Source organism: Podarcis vaucheri (genome assembly GCF_965113315.1).
Source record: "Podarcis vaucheri genome assembly, chromosome: 2".
NCBI lineage: Eukaryota > Metazoa > Chordata > Lepidosauria > Squamata > Lacertidae > Podarcis > Podarcis vaucheri.
Window position 1 is genome coordinate 15,544,137 of NC_138760.1, and position 24,436 is coordinate 15,568,572.

The window sequence follows — 24,436 nt, forward strand, 5'->3', positions numbered from 1 at the left end:
CAATCAATCATAGTCTGATGCAGTTCTTCAGGGTTCCAACAGGCAAAGTGGGGTGATGTTCAGGATTTTCCTCTGCACTCTGGATGCTGTGCTGCTCATTTATCTTATGTCAGAGGCAACAAAGGGGATATGTGCACAACTCACCTGCAATAGGGGGATGATCATTCTGGCTTACCTTAACAGGGCGGTTGTGCTACTTGAGAGACAGTAGTGAAAGTACTGTGAACATCTTGCAAGCCCCCCACCAGTGTTCAAATTCTGTGACATAACAGAAAGGGTAGATATGAGATTGGCTGCTGATGTCACCATAGCCCTTAACTACGCATCGAGAGATCCTTTTCCTTTGCTGCAGTTTTAAGGTTACCAGATTTTTTTCAATGAATCTGGGGACACTTTTCAACTTCAATGGGTTTTGTATGGGAACTGGTTTGTAAATCCAGGGACTGTCCCCGGGAAACGGGTATCATAGGAGGCTGTGGCACTTGGGCAGGGGCAACCCTCCCACCCCAGGGGAAAGGCCACAGGGCTCCTTCCCATCCCTCTCAGCTTCCTGTTTGTCTTTCTCCTGCTCAGGCTAGCAAAGAGCTTTAGAAGGAGATGGAAGCACTGTCATCTGCAGCATTAGTATTAGAGATTATAAAACTAGCAAGTGAAACCACCAATGAATATCTGCAGTGTGTCCTTGCCCCATGGGACGCGGGTGGTGCTGTGGGTTAAACCACAGAGCCTAGGACTTGCCGATCAGAAGGTCGGTGGTTTGAATCCCCACGATGGGGTGAGCTCCCGTTGCTCGGTCCCTGCTCCTGCCAACCTAGCAGTTTGAAAGCATGTCAAAATGCAAGTAGATAAATAGGTACCACTCCGGCGGGTAGGTAAACGGCATTTCCGTGCGCTGCTCTGGTTCGCCAGAAGTGGCTTCGTCATGCTGGCCACATGACCCGGAAGCTGACCCTCGGCCAATAAAGCAAGATGAGCGCCGCAACCCCAGAGTTGGCCACGATTGGACCTAATGATCAGGGGTCCCTTTACCTTTAACCTTGCCCCCTAAAAGAACTCCAGCCATTCCTTTCAAGGAGGGCATTCCACTCTACTCTCCCTCCTCCTTTTTCGTCACTCATCCCTGCTGCTTCGAAGTGGGGGGAGCTGCCTTCCTTTTATCATTATTTGTCCTTTTGCAAAACCTCAGAAGAATGCAAAATTGAAACCCTCCCATGTCTTGCAAGAGCGTGACAGCCCAGCTCCTAAACAATGCATCCAGGGAGAAAACCAACAGGGTGTCCAGCTAAGGAAACATTTTGCTGAAGCAAAGATGGTAGCCCTCTCTGCATTTGCCTGGGAGCAGGTCTCCTTGACCTCCGTGGAGTTTCCTTCAGAGCTAACGTGAAAAAGGAGGAGCTGTTAGGGAGAGGAAGGAAGAACATGTAGCATCCTAGACAGCGTTGGAGCTCTGCGTGGGGGTTTAGGTCCTCTGCGGAGGCGTGGACCAAGTCAGTTGCAGAGTGGCAGGTATCCACTGCGCACAGTTGCCTCCTTCATGATGACTCTCCCAACACTGCCCCATTCAGCACCTGACCCTGGGGAGATGCAAGGTGGGGAGGAACGGTGCACAATGCGGGATCTGTCTGATGAGATGAATCGCCCTTTTGTTCTTAGGGGGAATGCTATCAACCCATCCATCTCCGCCAGGTAGGCACCTGCGCAGGGGCTCCTTCGCTCCTCTATGCAGCAGAAGGCTGTGCCCATGAGTAGATGAGGGTTGTGACTGAGGGATGCTCAGACTGGAACACCACCTATTCAGTCATCAAAGAGCAACTTGCTGGGTAAATAGATGGCTGGGGAGAGAAAATTGTTAGGAGAAAGCTGCTACCTACGGAGGCCTCTGTTGGAAAAAGAACGGGAAGGTGTAGGTGGAATCAAAGGAGTTAAACCGAGAGGGGGAACAGGAATTCATTTGCATGGAAGTTGGAACTTAAGGGATCAGCAATCGGGAAACAGCTTAGAACAAAAGCCAGAATTCCTGGGTTCCAAGTTCTGCTTTCTGAATCTCTGGATCATAGGTAGGCAAACTAAGGCCCGGGGGCCGGATCCGGCCCAATCACCTTCTAAATCCGGCCTGCGGACGGTCCAGGAATCAGCGTGTTTTTACATGAGTAGAATGCGTCCTTTTATTTAAAATGCATCTCTGGGTTATTGGTGGGGCATAGGAATTCATTCACCCCCTCCAAAAAAAAAAAAAAAGTCTGGCCCCCCACAAGGTCTGAGGGACAGTGGACCGGCCCCCTGCTGAAAAAGTTTGCTGACCCTTACTCTGGATCTTGATTGGTGTCTCCCTCCTCCTAAGCCTCAGCTGTGACTCTACACCCTTGTATGCAGGGAAATCTGTGTGAACTTTTAAGCCTGTGCTCAGCACCTCTCTCTCATCCCTGCAGGGCCTTGAGATGCCAGCTGAAAGCTGCTATGACCCTGCCTTATGCGGCCATGCACAACCAATGGTGCCACCTCCCAGCTACGGGCCGTGCACAGAGATGGGGGACTGTTCGATTTCCTACAGCCATCCTGCTCCAGCATACGAGCGCCCCTTCCCAGAAACTCTGCCAGGCCCTTGCACTGTCTACAGCTACACCGGCATGCTGATCTCGTCCTCCCTCGAGCCTCCTGGACCTGCCATTCTGGGCGAATGTAAAGGGGCACCAGGGATGGTGCTGGAGAGGGACTTGGGCAGTTGCTATGGGCCACAAGGCCCTTGCAAGCCCCAAGAGGACTTGGAATCAGACTCTGGCTTGTCCCTTAACTACAGCGATGCAGAGTCCCTAGAGGCAGAGGGGCTGGAGAGGGCAGAGTATGCGCCACTGTACCCCATGGACCATGCACCGCCCTACCCAATGCTGCCCCCCGTGCCAGAGTTGCCCTGCGCCAAACCACCCCTGGAGCATTCTTTGGAGAAAGGGTGGAGCCCACGTGGGGAGCTGGTGTGCAGTCGGGACGAGTGGCGGGCCCTTGCCATGAACATCCCCTTCCCAGTCGAGAAGATCATCAACCTGCCCGTGGACGACTTCAACGAGCTGGTGACACGCTTCCCGCTGAGCGAGCCTCAGCTGGCTCTGATCAGAGACATCCGCCGGCGCGGCAAGAACAAAGTGGCGGCTCAGAATTGCCGCAAGCGCAAGCTCGAGACCCTGGTTCACTTGGAGCGGGAGCTGGAGGAGCTCAGCTGCGAGCGGCAGCGGCTGCTACAGGACCGAGGAGAGTTTAACAGGACCCTAGCGCTCACCAAGCAAAAGTTGGGGGCTCTCTACCACCAAGTCTTTTGCATGTTGCGTGACGAAGCTGGCAACACTTACTCCCCTGAAGAGTATGTGCTGCAGCTCGCGGCAGATGGCGGAGTCTTCCTGGTACCGCGAAACAACCAGCCAGACAACCCCAGTGACTGAACAGAGCAGATTCTGGGGGGGAGGAATTGCAGGGATTGAATAGACCCAAAATAAGCAACCCTGCACTATTTTCAAGGAGACTCAAGGAGCCTCCACGTCAGGCTTTGAGGCTACCCAAACAGAGGAGCACGGTCTATTGCAAGCCACATGGCAAATGAACGCATATACATATTTGTAACTGAACAAATGCCATTGCTTCTGAACTTAAAAGTGCTTATGACTGTATCTAGGCTGTTCTTTAAACACACAACCAATTTACAGAATTGGGAGAGGGAAACAGCTCTGGGAGCTTGAAGGCAACTAGAATCTATCCAAAGAACTATTGACCTAGCCAAACTAATCACTTTTGTTAGCTTGACATTATTTGCTTCATCCACACACCATTTCTAAGGTTAGTCTTTCCCAGATTGTTTACTGAAGGCAGTAGAGTCGTACCTTGGATCTCAAACGGCTTAGTTGCTGAACGTTTCGGCTCCCAAACGATTGAAAACTGGGAGTGTTCCGGTTGTTGGAAGCCAAATGTCCAGCACAGCTTCTGATTGGCTGCAGGACTCCCAGAATGCATTGTTTGGCAACCAGGCTACGACTGTATTCCCAGACCATTATGGAAGAGAGTGGGGAACCTCGAACCTCAAGCCAGGGACCAACTAAATCTTCCTCCAAGCCTCTTTATATGGCCCTCTGAACTCATGTACGGCCTCCTGCTTTATACCTCAAGTGCTGCCTCAATGAAACATGCCCAAGAATTCTTGTTTACCTCAGTGGAAAGGTTGCATCGAGTGTGAAATTTGCCTACTGGCAAGGGGGTTGGACTAGATGACCCTTGGGTCCCTTCCAACTCTTAAGATTCTATTATTCTACTGTGCAAAAGCAAACTTGCATTCACTGTTTCTCCTACTTTTGCCCTTGCCTCCACCCACCTGCTGGCATGCAGAACAAAGACTGAAAAAAGATCTGTATGGTGGTGGTTAGATCTGTCTCCTAACAAAAGGTATAGCAACTCGTTTAATTCTGATCAGAATTAATTCTCCACCCACCCTGCCTTCCTGGTCTTCGGAAACTACAAGGTCTCTAGAACAGTGATGGGAAATGTAAGGTCTTCCAGACGATGGACTTCAGCTCACAAGCTCAGGAAGCAAGCCTGGTGTTGGGAATTGGGAGTTTCTTAAATTTACTCTAGAGGGCCTGTTTCTTAAATTTACTCTAGAGGGCCAAATGAATTAGCACTAGTGGAGTTGAATCCAGTGTTTCTCAAAAGGGGTTGGCATACCCTCCAGTGCAGAATATTAAGATTGGGGGTAGGGGAGTGCTTCCAAAATGTAGGAGCCACAAAATTTCAACCTATCTGAAAATTCAACAGAAAATGAGGCTGCTTGCAATCTTTTCAGAATTAGCCATAGTCATGCTCCATTAAGAGCACACAGGACTCTTCAGACCCCCGTTTCCCCCTCATTTTGTGGAACTATGCTTGCTGTTGGCTACAAGCACTTCAGGCATTTGAAGTTAAATACAAGGCTCATCCACAGTGCCCTTTTCCCCACAAGTCCCGTATACAAATCCAAGGTTTCCCTTTTGCTCTGCAACTTTCACGAGGAAAACCCAGTTTACTGTTGAATCAGAACAAGCATCAATCCACAGAAAATCCAATTGATATTTGTTCCGATTCAGTGGTGAACAGTGTAAAGACACCAAAACAAACCACACGCCAGAGACCTGTGTGTAGAAATGAGACAAAAGGAAGCGAATGAACCCTTCCACAAAAAACTGCAAGGAGGAACCAAAACTGGTTCTATGACCCGTGCTCTGCTAGAATAAATTATGCAAGCCTACTTGACTAAGGCTCAGGAAAGAGCAGAGGCTTTTAAGAACCAGATGCTGTCCGGGGATCTTACTGTCGCTTCCAGATTGTTGAGGTGCGGTGTTTTAGCCAACTACGTATTACAAACCTGAGTTTTAGCAGGGAGGCTAGCTTGTGGCTCAAGAAGTTCGAAGCCTCTGTAAATGCTACACCAGCTTATTATGGGAGAGGCTTGCACTAGCTCTGGTAGATCACCCCTTGCTCTTTACCTATGGAAATCAACAACATAATGTGGTCTCTTAAAATGCATGCTGCTTTCCAGAAATGCAGGCCATCTGCATCCCCCAGTATAAGTGTACCAGGGTGTTGGGCAGAACACACTTGTGCAGGAGAAGACTGTGGCATCGAAACACATCTGGCCTGCAAAGCAGCATGGCCACTCACAATGTGTAAATAAGTTGCATTTAAATCTTTCTACAGAATAAACTTGTTTGGTTAAATCGTGCCTCATGTTGCATTTCCCTTTGCATTGTAGCACCAGTATTTTAAGTCACTTTGGTTTTGTGCATCAAAGGTTTGTGGGGCGGTTGTTTTTTACAAACCCGACGGAACTGGCTGCTTGAGCAAATACAGACACCCAATGTATTTCAGGGAAGCAGGATGATTTCAACAAAGCTGTGTGTGCGCTGTGTAAGGAGCAGAGCGCCTCAACCAAGTTATCTGTGTCTGTCCCTGCTTGAAAAACAATGCTAAGAAATGCAAAATATTGCTCATTTTATTAAGATGGGGGTTTTGGCCCCAGTCATTTTATTTATAGAAGGGAGAAATTGTAGGTGTTGAGCAGCTGAAATCTGAAGACATAATTGTAGGTCAACTTCAATAAATTCTGCAATGAAAGGTGCACAATGAAGTGGGAGTTCACCTTTGTTTTTATATGAAGGCCAAGAAGGCTGTGTCAGAATATTATGGAATTCACTACTGCCTTAGAAGTTGACAACTCTGAAAATGCAACCCAGTTGCTACAAAAAAAATAAATTACTTAACAGCTATTCACATGAATAGTTTATGTATACAGCTACCCAGTAGCCATTTAAACTTTCTTGGAAAGCTTTGTGGTACGTGAAGTTGAAGAGTCCTGCAAGAAAAAGAACAAAGGATGAAACACAGGGAACATTTGAACACACATTAGTGTTACTCTTCATTCCTAGATGCAGCCTAGTATTTGCCTATCAATCTAGAAATAAAACAAAATACTGGAATCCATTGAAAGTTAGCCCAGTTGATTAAGAGCAGGCAAAGTCTTTTTTGTGGGCCTAATCCGGCCCATGGCAGTTTATTTCCTGGGGTAAAATCCTAAAAAACAAGCAAACACCTCAACGACTTTGGTCAGCCCTCATGGCCCTTTACTTCATCAAATCTGGCCCTCTTTGAAAAAAGTTTGGACACCACTGATTCGAGTGTGTGGTGCTCATATTGCCAAGGTTATAGGTTCATTCTGCATAGCAGCTACCTGGCATATTTATTCATTGCAGGGGGTTGGACTAGATCAGGCATAGGCAAACCTGGCCCTCCAGATGTTTTGGGACTACAATTCCCATCATTCCTGACCACTGGTCCTGTTAGCTAGGGATCATGGGAGTTGCAGTCCCAAAACATATGGAGGGCTGAGTTTGCCTATGCCTGGACTAGATGATCCTTGGGTCCCTTCCAACAATTCTATGATTCTATCCTACAGCTAACTACCAAGTGCTTCTTGTATTTTATTGCATCCAGCCACTTCACCACATTCTGCCTCACCCACCTTCTTAGGATTGGCTGGTTTTACCTGGTTTTAACAGAAAATGAGATCCAGGGGCATCCTAGTCCATTTGTCTTGGAGCAGGTGTTTTAGCACCGGACAGCTCTTCTCCTATAAAAAGGAAGACGTGTTAAAATACTCAATACGACCTCACCCTATTACATTTAACAGGTACTTTGCATGGGAGTCCCCTCCCCCCAAAGTAGTCTGCATTTACAGCAGTATAGCCATTGCATTGTGGTACTATGCTTTTATAAGTCCACAAGGCTACCCGAGGAGGAGATAAGAGGCAGTGCTTTCATTAAGTACATTTCAGCACCCATGTTGTGACTAATTTTTTTTTTTAATAAAAAAAATAGGCAAGTCAATATTATGTTCTACCCATCTAATGCTTATTTTACAGCACTGGGAAAATTTAAGTAGCTCAACTAGTATTTACAAGGTAAACTCAGCCTCTGAGAAAAGTTTAGCAGGATAACAAAACTGTATAGGACATAAGTAAAATCTGTTCTTACCTACCAGTACAGTAATATAACCTTTCCTTCCTTCTGCGTCTGACTGCTAGTCCTAAGAGCAAGGATCCTTACTCTCGTCTGCCTCCTTCCGGTGGTCACTGAGCACTTTTCTAGTCAGCAGAAGCCTGCACCTGGCTTATCTGTCCACTCGACTCAACACGCGTCTACTCTCAGCTGTGGTAGCGTCTGAGCTGGAAGCCATTCGGAGCTATGCTTGCTAGCCGTTCCTAGTAGCTCAACCATCTGCAAGCCTCCCGGATTTTGTAAAGCTACTTAGGTTTCGGATCCTGGCGTGCTCTCCTCTGTTGTGGTTATGCTACCATGCCAAAACCGAGCATTACTTCGTGAATCCTGAGGTCTCGTCTCCCTCAACAGAATAAGGATCCGCCTGCTATTGCAAACTCAGCCACGTAAAAACCCATCAGGACTATCAGTTTTGCATTCTAAATTAAGCCATTCACCAGTCAAACAAAATGATATATATACAAACACCATTGCAGCTTTAGAAAAAGGTTTAAGCACACGTTAAAACTGGTCTTATTTCAACAAGTAGGCTAGGATGGAAATCCTTCATAAGGTGTGCTCAGGTCTCAGTGAAGATTAACTGGACCAATATACTAGGGCTTCCCAAACTTGGGTCTCCAGCTGCTTGTGGACTACAATGCCTACCATTGTTGGCCACTGGTCCTGCTAGCTGAGGTTGATAGTTGTAATCCAAAAACAGCTGGAGACCAAATATTGGGAAAACCCGCACTATACAAACCCTCCCACCCTCCACTTTTAAGTGTAGTTTTGGCTCCACCTCACAAAATGGAAAGGTAGACCAGAAAGCAGTTTTAGATTATTACAGCCAAGAGGCCAATATTCTACTGTCAACTGCACTGGGGAGGGAGAAATGCCTGGAACTGTTTCTTCAAAAAAGAAAATACAGACTATCCCAAAAATGGGCTGCGGAGTTCAAGTGCATCTAAGCCATTATGTGAGACAGAACTTATCGGCTGTCCCACTCAGATTAGAAGATGTAGGAATAATTACCAAAGTGCTTTTAGCAGACAAGTAGTGTCTTCAATGCCCAGAAGACTAAGGCCCCATTTGCACTATACCATTTAAAGCATCCCACTTTAAGTCATTATTTTTCCCAAAGAATCCTAGGAACTGCCATTTGTTAGGGGTGCAATCCCCTAACCAACTGCAGACCCCGAGATGCTCTGGGGGAAGCCATGAACATTAAAGTGGCATGATGCTGCTTTAAACGTTTAATGCAGATGGGGCCTAATTTAACTTTACTTTATTAATCCAAAGAATTTAAAAGCATTAAAGCTGACAGAAAAGAGCTGCTCTTCCTAGATGAGGCCAGGAAACTGGAGGAGCCTTGTTGGGTAGCTGCCTCATATACCAGTTTCACATGTGTACTGCTTTTCTTAGGCACCAGCATTAACCAATGGCCCTATGGAGTTTTCCTGCATTCTAATCAGGAAAGCTTTGTTTATTAACCCAGCAAGAACATTCAGACCCATTTCTTTTATATGCTGCAATGTTGCATCCCATCAGCACAAGTATTTCCATTTGCACAACAGAAATCCCCATCTGTTCAAGGGTTTGTGAGCAGATTTGGGTAGGAGAAGGGGAGGAGAGAGTTGTTGTTACACGTGGAAATCCTTGTACTGGTGGTTCACTTCACAGCACTATTTTAAACACAACTGCTTCCAGTAAAAAATTCTAATCAACCATAAAGACAGAGGCTACACAACTGTGGAGTCTTTACCCAGATCTACAGCTTTTAAAAGCTTTTGCCCAACATACACAAACTAATATAATTCTGTTGTCTAGCTACTTATTAAAGAACTCAACTTGTTTTGTTCCAATCTTCCCCAGTTAACTAGGATGCTCAATGCCTTCTTAATAATTATAGTATTTCACAGACCAACCCCAAACATTTAGCTAGGGGCAGATGAGAAGTCATATTTTACTAACCTCTTCGGTTATGGAAACAAATCCCACCCCCATTAGGAACAGGTTGCAAAAACCATTTGGACCTGGCATTAAGCTCCAGTATTGGAGATTTTACAACCTTCAGCAGACTCAATCAACTGGCCCTGGCTTTAAGACTTTTAAAAGGTGTGGAATTTAAAAATGTGCAGGGCTGATACTGGTAGCGTATCTATGGCAATCCAGAACCAGCTGGATTTCACAAGTATCACAGCATACCCCAATATAAATATTACTATGAGTCCAAAGTGCCATTTCAAGGGTTCAATGGCAGGTGCTTATACTACCATTGCAATTGTGGGCAGTACTATTTGGTCTTTGACACAGTATTATAGACCTGTCAACAGGCATTGATACCCCTTTAAACTAAGCCTGCACAGCAACTATGCAGCTAAAACCAGTACATATTGACTTACAGTGAAACTTAACTTATACACGGCACATTTTAAAAAAGACACATTTATTCAGCGTCATGATCAGTCTATTACAGTTAGCAATCAACAGCATGGGTGTGGAAAAAAATAATCATCTACATAAAACCCTTGTTGGAATGCTTTGCACTTTCCACAGAACACAAAAACTAAAATATCCTGTTACAGATAGTCACAAATACAGTCCTGATGTTTGCAAACAAGCGCTTGTCTAACACATGTCTTCATGAGGCAGTTCTACCCTGCCACAACTGTGTTTGGCTGAGTTCACAACTGTGGTAACCTGTAGCTTCCCTGTCACTTCTCTGGCTCTCCTCTCCTGCTAAGCTTTGTTTCCTGTTGAATAATACGGAATAAAGTTGTTAATCTAAACACATTTGAGACTCAAAGCTACAATCCAATAGCAAGCTTCTTCCCACCGACTGCCAATCCATATATTAGCTTTTAACATCTGTATTTTAGTCCAAGTAAGCTTAAACTACAATAACTTTGCTCAGCTAAATTAAGAGTTACAATTAAATTTCATCAGCACTGCATATTTCTTCAATGGTTAAAAGGAAGATTCTTACCTAGGAATTAAAACCGCCTTCCACCGCCATAGCTACTGCCACTACCAGAGCCACCGTAGCCACCTGAAATAATCAAAGTTGCATCTTCAGAGAGGTGCATACAGCCAAGAACAGGAGCAGCAAGGTAGGAATTAGCCTCTCGTGTCCTACTAGGTAGACTTATCCCCCCCCCCATTCCCTGTGATCAAAACAAAAGTTCATGCGGTTCAACTTTACTACAGTTTAAAGACGCCTACCCCCACTTCCACCATATGGCCCAGAGCTCCTGCCTCCAAAGTTTCCTCCTTTCATGGGCCCAAAGTTTGAAGACTGGTTGTTGTAACTGCCAAAGTCATTGTAGCTTCCACCGCCTCCAAAGCTGCTTCCTGTAGAGAGTAAGAAGCAATGTTTTCAACAAGTTACTTGCATCTACCAAACTAGGAACAATTTGCCATCCCTGTCTATTATACCCAGCATCACATGAAGATATACATACTGCTTATCTTCTCCAGAGACAGTTTTGCAAAATGTGGAATTACACTGGTTACCCTAGGTGGTCTTTTTTATTTAAGCTACTGCATTCAAAAAGTGCCTTATTAAAAAAAATAAATCTTTAAATTATGCTTTAAAGATCCCCTGCTACCAACACAAAAAGTTCAGTTAACCAAAGCAGTCTCGTGTGTGCATCAAGACTTTTAAAGCTTAAACTCACTGCAGTCATAAAAGGCAATATTGAACTATAGAAAGATTGGCATTCGTAGATTTTTTTGTATTTAGTCCTTTTGACAGGATCATCTTTATGTCTCTTTGCCTTGAAGCATGCCAGTTAGCTCAGTTGGTTAGTCTGATGCTGATAATGCCAAGATCACAGGTTCGATCCTCTTGGTGGCCACCTGCATATTCCTTCATTGCAGGGGGTTGATTACATGGCCTTCTGAGTGTCTTCCAACTTTACAGTTCGGCTTCTATTATTCTTGTTGCTACTACTTTACGTGAAGATGTAGAGGATTTGCCATATGGCAAGAGGTACTGAAGCAAATGTGAAATTTAATGCCAAGGCCACACTTGGAATTTGTCAAAACCAAAGTAATGATCCGCACTGTGCACGCAGCTGATTATTTTACCACCCAAACGTAACACTTACCACCACTGCCGCCACCAAAGCCGCCACCTCCATTGTTATAGCCGTCATAGCTGCCACTGCTGCCATAACCTCTGCTTCCTCCAGAGTATCCGGGTCCACTACCTCCATAGCCTTTAAGAAAAGGACATGTTCTTGTTCACAGCATAAAGTTCTCAATTAGCATGTGTGGGGAAAATATTTTTAAGAACTTGAATCAAAGTTCTACCTGCCCCCCAACCGCAGGTTTATCCATTGCCAGCTGTCATGGGGGAGGGTCCAGTTAGGCTGCTGGGTTTTGATAATAGTCTTTTGATGTTAAGTGCCTTTCAATTTAATTTGTAAGCCACTTTGGAAAGATCTGCATCCTCAAAGCACAGTTGATGCAAACTTACCATCGTTGCCAAACCCATTGTAGCCATCTCCGCTGCCTCCATAGCCGCCGCCGCCACCACCTCCGCCACTGCGACTGCCAAACCCTCCTGAGAAAGAGCACTACTGTTAGCACCGGGATCAGTTCATTAAGATGACGGGTGATTAAATTTTAGCTGATTTATTAAAATACAGCTATTACAAACACATTCAAAGCAGGCTATGAAGAAAACATTTTCCAAACATTTCTCTTACTATCTTTCTAGAGAAGTTAAGCAAGTTATTCCTGCAAATCCTCAACAAGAATACAGAGGTCTGGGAATTTGTCTTCTAGATGAGTTTTTATACCTTAAAAAAACAAAAAAAAAAACCCCAAGCTGCACTGGGGCATTGCTCCTTTATTTCTTTTAGCATGGTAGTTAAGCTGATGTTACAACCCACCTCAAATCAGGCTAAAACCTAGTAGGGATTCCTGACCAACTAGCTGAAGACCAATGTTCTGGCTGGTATACCCCTCCTGCACAATAGGTAAATATGAACATGCAACATCCATCTATTTGAATCAATAACTAGACACTGAAATAAGGTTTCCTCTCCCATTTTAGTGCAGTTGGTTTTTTTTGAGGGGGGGGGGGGTTATAAAACATGAGCCCTGGGCAGATTCTTTGGAATAAGTGTTTGAAGTCTTTGAAGCCCTCGTGTCAACATTAAATCTTGAAAGTAACCAGTAAAATTGTCCTTACCACGGCCACCAAAGCTGCTGCCACGGTTGAAGTTCTCACCACCGCCAAATCCGCCTCCACGGCCACTCCCAAAGCTGCCAGAGCTACTACGACCTAACAAAAAAAAAGAACAACATTCAGCACTACAAAGAGGCACTAGAAGTCTAGGTTCATATCAATCAAAGCCACAAAACTCACCTCTTTGGCTGGATGAGGCACTGGCCATTTCCTGCTTTGACAAGGCTTTCCTGACTTCACAGTTATGCCCATTCACAGTATGGTATTTCTGGACTATATAAAGAAGACAAAGTGTTGTCAGTATTTCCCTTGCTGTCAGTATTTCCCTTGCAACTCTAAAATTGGAAGTCAAACCAACTCAAATAATACACTTACTGACAATTTTGTCCACAGAGTCATGGTCATCAAAAGTAACAAAGGCAAACCCCCTCTTCTTGCCACTGCCACGGTCAGTCATGATCTCAATAACTTCAATTTTGCCATACTGTTCAAAGTAGTCCCTTAAGTGGTGCTCTTCTGTATCTTCTTTAATTCCCCCAACAAAGATTTTTTTTACTGTTAAGTGAGCTCCAGGCCTTTGAGAGTCCTAGAATAAGACAGGATAAATGCAATGTTAGGCTTGTATTATCAACTGTGAGCCAGTAGCTACCATTTTATTCTCCCAATCACTGCTCTGCAACTCTCTGTACTGGAGAAAGCTATCATACAGACAGCATGTTTAGGTTAAGTTGAAGACTGGTGTATATTTTACATCAAGGCTATGTGCTGTAGTTCAGCCAACAGGTGCTCTTTAGAGGTTGTGGGACTACAATTCCCATGAGTTCCAGCTGGAGAGCACAAGTATGCACCACTGAATGTGGGGTGGGTGGGAGAGAACACTTCTAAATAAACATGAATTGCTCCACACTAAACAAATCCTGTGTATTCAGAACCAGGAATTGACCAGAGCACATACTGGATTACAGCATTACATGAATACCAACCAACAGAATAGTTGCTCTTATGGCCATGTAAAATATAGCAATGCACAGGGACCCGGCATACCACCCAAGACTTTCATTATTAACTATAATGGTTGAAAAAACAAAAGGATGCAACAGGTTAAATATTCCATGACCTACTGGCACTGAAATTATAGTTTTAATTACATTGTACCTTCCCTACTGGTATTAATATAGTTGCTTTAACTGCAGTTCTGGATAACCAGGTACATGAACGCAATGTTTATGGCCTTCAGCTACAGGAAACTAATACAGTGGTACCTCGGGTTAAGAACTTAATTCATTCCAGAGGTCTGTTCTTAACCTGGGTACCACTTTATCTAATGGGGCCTCCCGCTGCTGCTGTGCCGCCGCGCAATTTCTGTTCTCATGCTGAAGCAAAGTTCTTAATCCGAGGTACTATTTCTGGGTTAGTTGAGTCTGTAACCTGAAGCGACTGTAACCCAAGGTACCACTGTACAGCACTTTGGCACACTCCTCACTAGTGCAGCCGCCAGCAGCTCTCACCTCTCTGGATACAGCTCTTTTTGGTTCAACAACTCTCCCATCAACTTTGTGGGGCCTGGCATTCATGGCAGCATCAACCTCTTCCACTGTTGAATAGGTGACAAATCCAAAGCCCCTGGAGCGCTTAGTGTTTGGGTCTCGCATCACCTAGTATAAAAAAAGCCAAGTCAGATTATTTCACTTTGTTCTAAGAATACAACACACATCATAGCATGCCATGGAATGCATGATTCTTACAGGACTCAAAAACATTCATTTTTCTTGGGTAATGCCATCTACAACACCAAGTAACCAATGTCCCCGCCAAAATGAAAAGCCAATCCCCATATAAACACCTACCACACAGTCTGTAAGTGTGCCCCATTGTTCAAAATGATTGCGAAGGCTTTCATCTGTCGTCTCAAAACTTAGGCCGCCAATGAACAGTTTGCGTAGCTGTTCAGGTTCCTTGGGGGACTGAAAAAAAGAAGAGTAGGGAAATATAGAACAAGGAAGGTGGCACTGTAGGACTCTCCCATCGAACTACAGCTTCATGTAGATAAGCAGGCCTACTAATGCACAATAATCCTTGGATGAGTTAGCACACTTGTTACCTATTTCCCTGCTAGCACCCTAACTGGTATCAACATGCCACAAAGTTTCTCAACAAGAGTAGGGGCACACTCCAATCCTGCATTTGTCACTATTTCACATAATCACTATATCCCAAATAACCAACGACTGCCTTTTATTCTTGTTCTGATAACCTTTTATTTATTATTTATGCCTTTTATTCTTGTTCTTGTTTTCAGCTACACATTATGATGTATTAAAGCAATAGGAAATGCATCAGCTATGTATTTTGCTGCTTAATTTTATAAAACACAAGTATGCTTTCCAAGTCTTGTTGAGAATATTGCTCTTCCTTCATTTAAATCTGCCCTTCTACAAATAAACACACTTCTAAGGAAGACTACAAGCTACCTATCAGAATCCATTTCTAAGAAAAGTGGAAAAAACCTAAAGGGGGCAGGAAAGCATCAAGTCTATTTTCAGCTACAGGATGGCAACATTGTAGCATTTTAGGTCTCTTGGCAGAGCTAGAAACTTTGTAGCCCTAAAATGGCCAAGATTTTCAAGCTGTTCGCTAATAGTAGCGCCCCAAGTTCTACATACCTAGTTGGGAGTAATGTGCTTACGTACGGCAGGCCTCCCTACTGAATGATAAACATGCATTATGTACACGAATCCCAAGAAAATTATCACCCAAGAGACAGGGGCGAAAGCGTGAAAGACATCCACGGTTGCAAGGGAAAGTTGGCGAAAGGAGAAACTGGCGACATTTGCGCGGGGTGGAGTGGGGCGAGAGACTGCAGACAAAGCAGGAGAGCACGTGGTCCGCGCACGTCCCCATCCCCCACGCAACTCGAAGAAGGGGAACCGGAGGCAAGTGCGCAGGCGCGCGCCAATCCTCCTGCCCGCAGAGCGCAGGCGCAGCCATTCCAAGCGTCGGGGGAAGAGAAGCGGTGACCGCCACGCACTGTGAAACATGGCGCCTACCCTGGAAAGCCACCGCGCATGCGTAGCCCGAGGGGAGGTGGGGAAAAAAGAGGCCAGGCGGCAAAGGAAGGAAGGCCGACCGGAGGCCATTAGGCCTTGAAGCAGAAGACGAGGCAAATGGCGGGGAAAGAGAGAAAAGAATTCCGGGATAGGGAATATATACATTTTTTGTTTTTTAGACTTACTTCGTGAGGAGACATATCGCACCCGTAATCGGACGAACCCTAAAGGCAAAGGAAACATAATTCCACAAAAACAAGCCACAGGTTGAGGGTCGAAAGAATGGAACTAAACCGCCCGTAATCAGGGCTCTTACCTCAGACTTCGACATGGCGGCCGCGTAATTACAGGCAAGGCCTAGCCCGGCTTTCCCACAAAGCGACGCTGCCTCTCGCTGAAGCCGAGACGAAAAGGGGCCGAGTCACCGAGTGCGCCGCCGCCTCACTAGTAACGCCCACACCGGCCCCATTTCATTGGGCAGGCTTCTCGGCTTCGTCGCCTCTCACTGGACAACGGCCAGATTGCTCTCCTTCCATTGGAAGCTCTCGTAGTGACTCCGCCCTTTTCACTCCGTTATCCGTACCCCTGTTGGCTTTCCGTTGGTTGGGTTTTTTGTCACTCTTCCGACTCCGACGGAATTCCCCGCCCTTTACTCTTCAAATAACCAGTCGCAAGAGTTTCTCTTTCATTGGGCAGTTCGGAACGCAGGTTTCTTGCGATTGGCTGGGACCAACGGATACCCTTTTTGGGGGTTGGTTAGCTTTTTATTCATTCATTCTAATAGAGGCGGGAATTAAGTTGGTATTCCTGAGCGTTTTTTGTGTTGGTGGTTGGTATGGTGAAGGCGCGAGCCGGGCTGGGCTTGGGGTGCGGGAGGAAAGAGAGTTCAATACGTGCAACAAGCCTCTTGAGGCAAACCTACGCTGAAGCGCGCTGCACACCTTGCGCATGCGTCACAAAGTCCTGCTTCTGACGAATAACGGGGAGGGGAGGAAGGGAGACTTGATAAGTGCGCGCGCCTCACGCCGGCGCAGTGAGGTTGGGAAGGGGGCGGAGGGGCTGACGCGTGCGCACTGGACGGGGTTTTTGGCGGGCGTTGCGCAGAAGCGGCGGCTGTGAGGGGTTACAAACCAGGGAGGGGGAAGTTGCTTCCGCTCCGAGCCCGCTACTTTCCCCAGGTGAGCGACCACGGGAAACAATCTTGGCGGGGCCGCGTTACCGGGAGCCAGCGGTTCCGAGGGAGGGGGCGTGGTTTTGGCGTGATTGGGAGCCTGTCCGTGCTGTGAGGTACCGTTGGAAAGGGGGCGGGGCTTGCGCTCTGGGAGGCGGGGCGTTGGAATCTGAGTGACAGACTCATAGGTCGAAGGGTTGAGGCAGTTGGGAGGGTTAGACCATTGAGGGTCGGAGAGTGGAGTGGCAGCCGGTTTATCCAACGGGGAAGCCGCTTTTGCTTGTGGGGCGGGTGGTTTAGCGTAACTGTTTGATTGGCGCGGAGGATGGCCAATGGCGAGGGGCCTCGGTACTATGGCGCTTTTCTTTAGGAGTGGGAGGCTTTCCCGCCGTCAGCTTTCCCTCAGTCTCATACCTTTGACTACATATGGCCTTGCAGTATTTTGTCCCGGCCCGTAATTTTCAAAGCTGTACACCCCCGCGAACTTTTTTAGAGAAACCTCTTTTAGTCTGCCGTCCACGTTCAGCCCATTGACCCCGGAGAAAGTCCGCGTGCCTTAGTCGCTCGAGGATAAGTGGCTGTGAAGGGCTGGAGTTTTGCCTCTCGTGTTTTCCTCCCGACGTCTCTGGGGAGTTCGCTGTTTCACACGCTCCTTCGCTCCCGACCCCGGAGACAGTCCAAGCCAACCAGGCGAATCCGCCAGCCTTTCACGTACCCCTCTACTCGAGTTTCCAAAACCCGAAATTCCAGAAACTTTCCATGAAATATAACCCCCCCCCCAATGGAAGATAGTTCCCAACTTATTTGGTGCCCAACATATATATAGCACAGGCAAGTTCGGGGAATATTCGCGTATCATTGTATTGGATTATCAATAATAATGAATTTTTATTTATACCCCGCACTCCCCAGCCAAAACTGGGCTCAGGACGGCTAACAATAATAAAAACAAGTGGATTAAAATACAATTTAAAAGATTAAGTTAAAACATTAGGATGCAGCCTCTTCATAGGAGGAGAAAGGAAAAAGAAAGAGGGGGAGGGAATCAAACTTGAACTTATTAGTGCTCCGCCTTTTCCCCCTGACTGGACTCAAGGCAGTTTACAACTAAAGATAAGAACCGCTGAAAATACAGTGGGGGAAAATAGTCATTTAAAAAATAAAATAAATGTTGAGAATTGGGCGTTGAGTGGAAAGTCTGCAGAGGAAGGACATAGTCCACAAACCCAGGTTCACACTTCAGCATGGCAAAACGTTATTTTTATCAGTACGAGAAAGCATCAAAAAGCTAATGAATAGGCTCTGTCAATGCCAAGAATAAACAGGCCTGGGAACTGAGTCTTATCTCACCCAGTTGCAACAAATCTTGGACACGCTGAAACGCAAGGCTCCTCAACCCCCTTGGCTTCTCATCCCCCTTTCCTGGGAAGGGTGCCAAGAGTCCCAAGACAGGAGCTTTCTGTTCATGCTCAGGAAAACTCATCATGGGGCAAGACTCCTGAGGAGAGGGAGAAGGGGGAGGGAACTGGAGGAGAATATATACTTTGCAAATGGCTGTGAACTTGTGCTAAGCTTGTGAGTTATCACGCATGCTCCTTCTACCAGCCCGGATGGTAGCAATAAAGCTCTTTCTCTGGATGATCCCTTGAGTGTCTGCTTGACATCCACTTCCCCCTCCCGGGCACAATGCTCATGCAATCCATGGCAAAGGCTACAAGCAAGTTCTGGTGTTGCTATTGTGGTTGCTTTGCTTATTCTGATAGCTGGTTGGAGTGAAAAAAAGTGTCCTGAAATTATAATAATAATTTCTTTACAAGTTTTCTGTTGGTCCTCACAGCAATTCCATGTTAATATACTATGCTTGATCCAACATGAGGGAATGAGAGTGCATACTTGGATTTGTTGGCTGCAAGCCATAGTGAATATCTTACTGTGCATAACAATTGATAAAGAAATGTCAAGTCCAAATATATATGTTGCAGTTTTCTCAAATAAAAACAATGTTATTCAATCCAGAGAGCTGGAGTATCTGTAGGTGTAATGGCACTTAATGCTTTGGATTACTGTCGACAGTAAGATTTGAAAAGTGGCTTAGAGCTTTTTGTCCAGCTGTTTGTCCCATGAAGAAAGAAAATTAAAATCTTGCTGCACACAGTGTAGGGCTGCAATGTTCTAGTGTGAAGAACAACTATACAACCTCAGCAGATCACAGAGTCACCTTCCTACTGCTGGGTGGGGGAGCAAGGGAAATCAGGTTTAGTTTTCTTCACACCAGGGCTGAGTCTACACAACGGTCATTAGTGATTTGTGCAGATGATGAATTCATTATGTGTGGATCCCAAGTACAGACATGTTGTAGAATATACATTGAATTATGGGCATCTAGAACGTGAAATGGCAGCTGGGATGCTGAGGAGCTTGTAGTTGGCTCTCAGCCACACTTAGGTGGAAGCTGATTTAAATGAGGTACACAAATGCTGCACATATAGGGGTGACCCTCAGCATAGGTAGAAATTTTTGCATTATTGCCATCTTGTTTAACTTGGCTGGAAGAAAACAACTGAGTAAGGTGAAGATGAAAGCCGCTGTATCTGCTATAAATGGGTAAATAAACAATAGCCAGAGTGGTATAAAGACCTGAAGAGAAGGGACTGCTCAATGTCTTTTTTCAGTGTCTTGTCAGGTATCTAGTTGCTGTGGGTTGCTAGTCCCTCAGAAAGGTTAGAAGAGAAGGCTCTAGGCTTTAAAAATAGATTCAAAATCAAAGCTGCCCACTTATTGAAATTCATTTCCTTCCTGAACAAGCTTTAATACCAATAGATACTATAACAAATAAAACATGGTTTGCAGCTAAATAATGCCTTTTCATAGAGAGAATCAAAACTCTTTGCACATGTATCCCATGTACTTTTTGCATTGCATTTTTTTCCTGCTTAGAGATAGATTTCTCTCTGTACACATGTAAGTCTATTAAGCAAAATCCATTTCCTTGACTAAAGTGGCGAAACCTATGTACATGTATTGAGAAGTAAATCCCATTGAACAAAGTGGGTGAGTAAACATGTATGAGATTAACTGCAAGTTTTCATAGCTTTCCATGATGCAAGGGTTAGTTACTGTGCAAAATAGTATTTCTTCCTGAGATAGAAAGTAATTGCATTTCATTCATAACTTGAAACTGAACACACTGAATTGGTTCACACCTTACACTAAACCAGAGTTCTAGAATTATGTGCACGAACAGGAAAGAGCTGCTTTGAGCCTGAGGTTTGCACACTTGCCTCTTCCCGCATGGCCAGAAGGAGGATTTGAGCAATTGCACTTTGCCTGAATATTGGCTTGTTGTGGTGTCTTGATCTGGTTTATTTCAAAAACACTACTCTTGGCTGTGTCATTTGCAGTACAGTTGTACCTTGGATCCCGAACACCTTGGTACTTGGACGTTTGGCTTCTGAACGCCGCAAACCTGGAAGTGAATGTTTCGGTTTGCGAATGTTCTTTGGAACCTGAACATCTGACAGGGCTTCCACGGCTTTCGATTGGCTGCAGAAGCTTCTTGCAGCCAATCAAAAGCCACACTTTGGCTCCAGAACGGATTCCGTTCGACTTCCAAGGTACAACAGTATTTTTAAAAATATACATTGTTTCCCTTGTGGTTTACTTTACTCAAAAATGAAATCTTTAATTCATTCTATTTGGTAGGTAGCTGTGATACTGGTTTTAGGAAGTTTAATGTGTTTCTAGTAAATGTTTGTATTTCCTTTTGAACTAGATTATACAAGACACTTGGATCTTCAAAAAACGAAATGGTAAAAAAAAATCATTTAAAAAAATTCATCTAGTTTGGGGGATGAACTCTTTTTTAGCCAGACAGCAGAATAGTGATTAGCAAGTCCACCTTTGTCCAACTCGCCCCATGACTTGAAAAGCATTAAGCTAAACATGCGAATTGTAAATTACTTGTTAAATCTATTCTTTTCTATTCTTCCCCATTTATGAATTGCATTACTTGTACAGTGGTACCTCGGGTTAAGTACTTAATTCATTCCGGAGGTCCGTTCTTAACCTGAAACTGTTCTTAACCTGAAGCACCACTTTAGCCAATGGGGCCTCCTGCTGCTGCTGCGCTGCCAGAGCACGATTTCTGTTCTCATCCTGAAGCAAAGTTCTTAACCCGAGGTACTATTTCTGGGTTAGCGGAGTCTGTAACCTGAAGCGTATGTAACCCGAGGTACCACTGTATACAAGGTGATACGTACATATGCATGCTTGTGTGTATGCAATTTAAAAGCTAAATTTAAAGTACCTTAGAATAACAAAACAGTAGCAGAATTTAAACATTTAATGCTCTTGGGAAGGTTTTCACTTATTTAAAGTTGCACCATGGGCTGCATCTACCTCTACGGCATGAGAACACGGCCTGGGTCTAGCGGCAGATAAGATTGTGGCAGCTTCATCGTGTCAGTGGACGCAATTGATTTTTTTCTTCCTCTCCTTCCCCCTTAAGCCCTCCTTAACCCTGATTTCCTCCAGAAGTTTTCCCAACAATCCAAAACATATTTGGGGAGCAGAGGAAAGGGAAGTCCTGCTGTGTGGGTGAAAGTTGCCATTTACCCCTTCAAAATCAATAAAAGCAGGCATCTTTCATTACTGATGCTGTATGTGAGTTTATTCCACAATTGTTTATCTACACATGGATACAAAAGTGGAATTTTTGCCCTCATACTAACAAGAACAATATCCAAAACTCAGCAACCCGATTCCTTTTTCAAATTCTGCGCCTTCTCTGTTTGCACAGTAACTATTGTGAAAGTGATAAAATGTTTTGCTACAACATAGACTTTTATTTCTTAATGAATTTCCCCCCACACATGTTAAAATAGAAGCCAATTAAGTTACAACAGGCAAATTGACTACTATCATCTACCCTTGTATTTTCTTTTACAATATAACCTTTTTTTCTAGTTATTGTATATTGTCTTCCCCAGCATGCTGTCTGAGCACTTCCTGAACAAACAGACAGATCTGCTTATTAACTGTCCAGAGCAACTTGAAATATGCAACCAAACATCTGTATTCCTGATTTGCTGTACTAATAAAACCATTTTCATATCCTACCAGAAGTAATTCAGTAATTTAAATAGTTGAACTGCAAATGAGTAGTGATATTTTTAATTTAAATTACTGCATCTGTCAAAATATTAAATAAATGTTTAAGAACTTGAGCTCTCAATTGTTTTGCAGTCTAGTTCACATCTGTGTTGCTTCTTAGCAAGTTGACTGCTGCTAGTTTGGGGGTCAGAAATGGTCACTATTTAATATTTTTTGTGGCATACTGAGTTGTTGTGAAAGGTGGTGAGAGCATCAAAGTTAAACTGGGTGTTTTGAGATAAAAGTATTTGTATATGTGCTTTTGCTCTTGCAAAAAGGCAAAATAAACTGTTTCAGGACATTCCAGCATGATAAATAGTGTAAGATGTGGATGCCCTCTGTGGATGCAAAACTCGCCAAATTACTCATTGGACTCCAGCGATAGGATTGTAGTCTGCACTCTGTATTGTAGTCACATCATTGCCCCACATTTCTTCTTCCTCTCATTCTCTCTTGGCCTACTTCAATCAACAGTGTGTGGGCCAAGAAATTCAAACTGCATATAGCTAAGCACTTCAGTGGCTTCCGAGGGAAGTACAGTTGTACCTTAGAAGTCAAACGGAATCTGTTCCGGAAGTCCTTTTGACTTCTAAAACGTTCGGAAACCAAAGATGCGGAAACCACACCAGATATTCAACTTCTGAAAATCGTTCGAAAACCGGAACACTCAGTTCCAGGTTTCGATCGTTCAGGAGCCAATTTGTTTGGGAGCCAAGACGTTTGAGATCCAAGGTACGACTGTACAGCATTCATGCACACCTGTATTGAAGTCACTGAAGGATCTGGTTAAAAGCAACAGCATATTGTGGGATTGTGGGAGAAAGAACAAGCCCAATATAAACAAGAAAGCAACTTTTCTATGTGTATTTCTGATACAATATAAAAAAATATACTGAACTAATATCCAGTGGATTTTAAAAAATATTCTAGTGCAATACTAGCACATCAAAAACCATACTTGATACAAGACCCTACAAAGTTATTTTTACTACATAGTTATGTGTACTACATAGTTTTTTATAGGATATTTTTCTGAACTTATACTGAACAGAATATATAGGTGTTTCATGCATGTACCCAAACTTTTGCAACCCCTCGTCCACCACCTCCAGCTGCTTCAAAGTAGGATTCAATGTAGTATTAATACCTGCCAATGAACGGAAACCCCCAAAAGACAACCCCTTTTCCAACAAATGGAGAGCTTTTTACTTGCGCACAGTGGTATTTAGATCCAGGCCATTATGTCTTGTTTAGCGCAAAGCAACACTTGTGTTTGAAAAGTATTTGACGCTATCCTTCAGATTTATTGGATGTGTGCTTTGTTTAAAATTTACATGATTGCATTACACAACTGATCCAAAATTATGATGGATTTCTCTCTGATCATACCAACTATGTGGGTAGGTTACCAAATTTTCAAACCTCTTTCCAGGTTCTCTTCAAAGTGAACTGAATAAAATGGATGTTATAAGAAATAGTGGGCCTTTTACCACACAGCTACATAGTGGAGTGTAGAATAGGAGGGTGTTGATTTTTAAGATATTTGCATATACTAAACGCTTCAGGAAAAGCTACAGGAACAAAGAATGTTTTCTTCTACATACAGCTCTCTTCTTGTTTTTACCTTCATGATTTAGTGCTTAATCCACACCCCTGAAAAAGTATTTGCACATACAAAAGGGAGTGGCCGAAAAATCTCTCATGGGTTCTTTCCTCCAATAAAAATAAAGAATCTCTGTTATACTACCAACACCTGCTGGATACTTCAGGAAGCAGCAGCATAAAGCTCCAAAATGTTCAAATCCAGGTTTTAGGACCCAAAGTAACAGCACCTGAGATTTCCATCAAAGGATTGTGTGCAGCACTGAAACCTTTCTGCCATTCATGGAGTTTAAAAGGCCACAATATGGTGTAATTTAGAGCTGTTTTTTATTTTGAAAATCTCCCTTTCTATCCTCCCCAGTCACTTGGATCTCCATTATGTAAATTCATCCTGTCATATCCAACATAAATATGCCAGTCTTGTAAATTGGGAAACGGTGGGAGAGCATCTCCTCTTCTATCAACTTTCTAGATTTGTTCAAGATTATCTTTTATCTGTCTCTAGTATTTAAACATGTACCTTTCTGGAGCTCCATAAAATAATTAAAGGACAGATGAATTTGGTGCTCACAGAAAAGCAAGACTGAAACTCATTGGCTTGACTTCAGCCATGGTCTAGGGTGTGTGAAAGGCACTTTCCCTTGTGCACAATTGGTTTCTTGTGGTGCCAAATTGTATGCCAGTCCAGAATGTTCTCCTGATGGAGTAGCTCATTGCTGGCAC

General features: G+C 44.3%; 3 protein-coding genes across 10 annotated transcripts in view; 2 read left to right on the plus strand and 1 right to left on the minus strand.

Annotated features, from left to right (window-relative positions):
* The window catches only part of NFE2 (nuclear factor, erythroid 2), a 195,854-nt gene extending 190,125 nt beyond the window's left edge, over positions 1-5,729 (plus strand). For 3 of the 4 annotated variants that reach the window (XM_082212697.1, XM_082212695.1, XM_082212696.1), the window contains one exon: positions 2,430-5,729. In XM_082212697.1, coding sequence (XP_082068823.1) covers positions 2,430-3,431 — 1,002 coding nt within the window. In that variant the 3' untranslated portion in view covers positions 3,432-5,729. Of the gene's footprint in view, positions 1-1,746; positions 1,821-2,429 lie in introns of those variants that run through there. The other variant, XM_082212698.1, reaches the window with a different exon arrangement.
* Positions 5,730-5,986: 257 nt separating this feature from the next.
* Positions 5,987-16,230, minus strand: HNRNPA1 (heterogeneous nuclear ribonucleoprotein A1). 4 transcript variants are annotated; one of them, XR_014216758.1, is made up of 13 exons: positions 16,106-16,225; positions 15,975-16,013; positions 14,590-14,706; positions 14,251-14,397; positions 13,118-13,328; positions 12,923-13,015; positions 12,746-12,838; positions 12,026-12,112; positions 11,655-11,765; positions 10,768-10,896; positions 10,532-10,594; positions 7,055-7,138; positions 5,987-6,364 (listed from the first exon to the last, which is right to left on the minus strand). XR_014216758.1 is itself a non-coding variant. In XM_082212740.1 (12 exons), the coding sequence occupies exons 1-11, from the start codon at positions 16,118-16,120 to the stop codon at positions 10,539-10,541; spliced, it is 1,098 nt and encodes a 365-aa protein (XP_082068866.1). In that variant the 5' UTR covers positions 16,121-16,225; the 3' UTR covers positions 6,279-7,138; positions 10,532-10,538. The 4 variants fall into 4 exon arrangements, 3 of the variants coding, with proteins under 3 accessions (XP_082068866.1, XP_082068865.1, XP_082068867.1); XM_082212740.1 differs by having other exon boundaries at positions 6,279-7,138; XM_082212739.1 differs by lacking the exons at positions 5,987-6,364; positions 7,055-7,138 and adding an exon at positions 9,975-10,298 and having other exon boundaries at positions 16,106-16,224.
* A 580-nt stretch (positions 16,231-16,810) lies between these two features.
* CBX5 (chromobox 5) overlaps positions 16,811-24,436 on the plus strand; it is a 54,267-nt gene continuing 46,641 nt past the window's right edge. Inside the window, exon 1 of one of the 2 annotated variants that reach the window (XM_082212918.1) lies at positions 16,811-16,967. The gene's annotated coding sequence lies outside the window, so the exon portion shown is untranslated. The remainder of the gene's footprint in view (positions 16,968-24,436) is intronic. The other variant, XM_082212917.1, reaches the window with a different exon arrangement.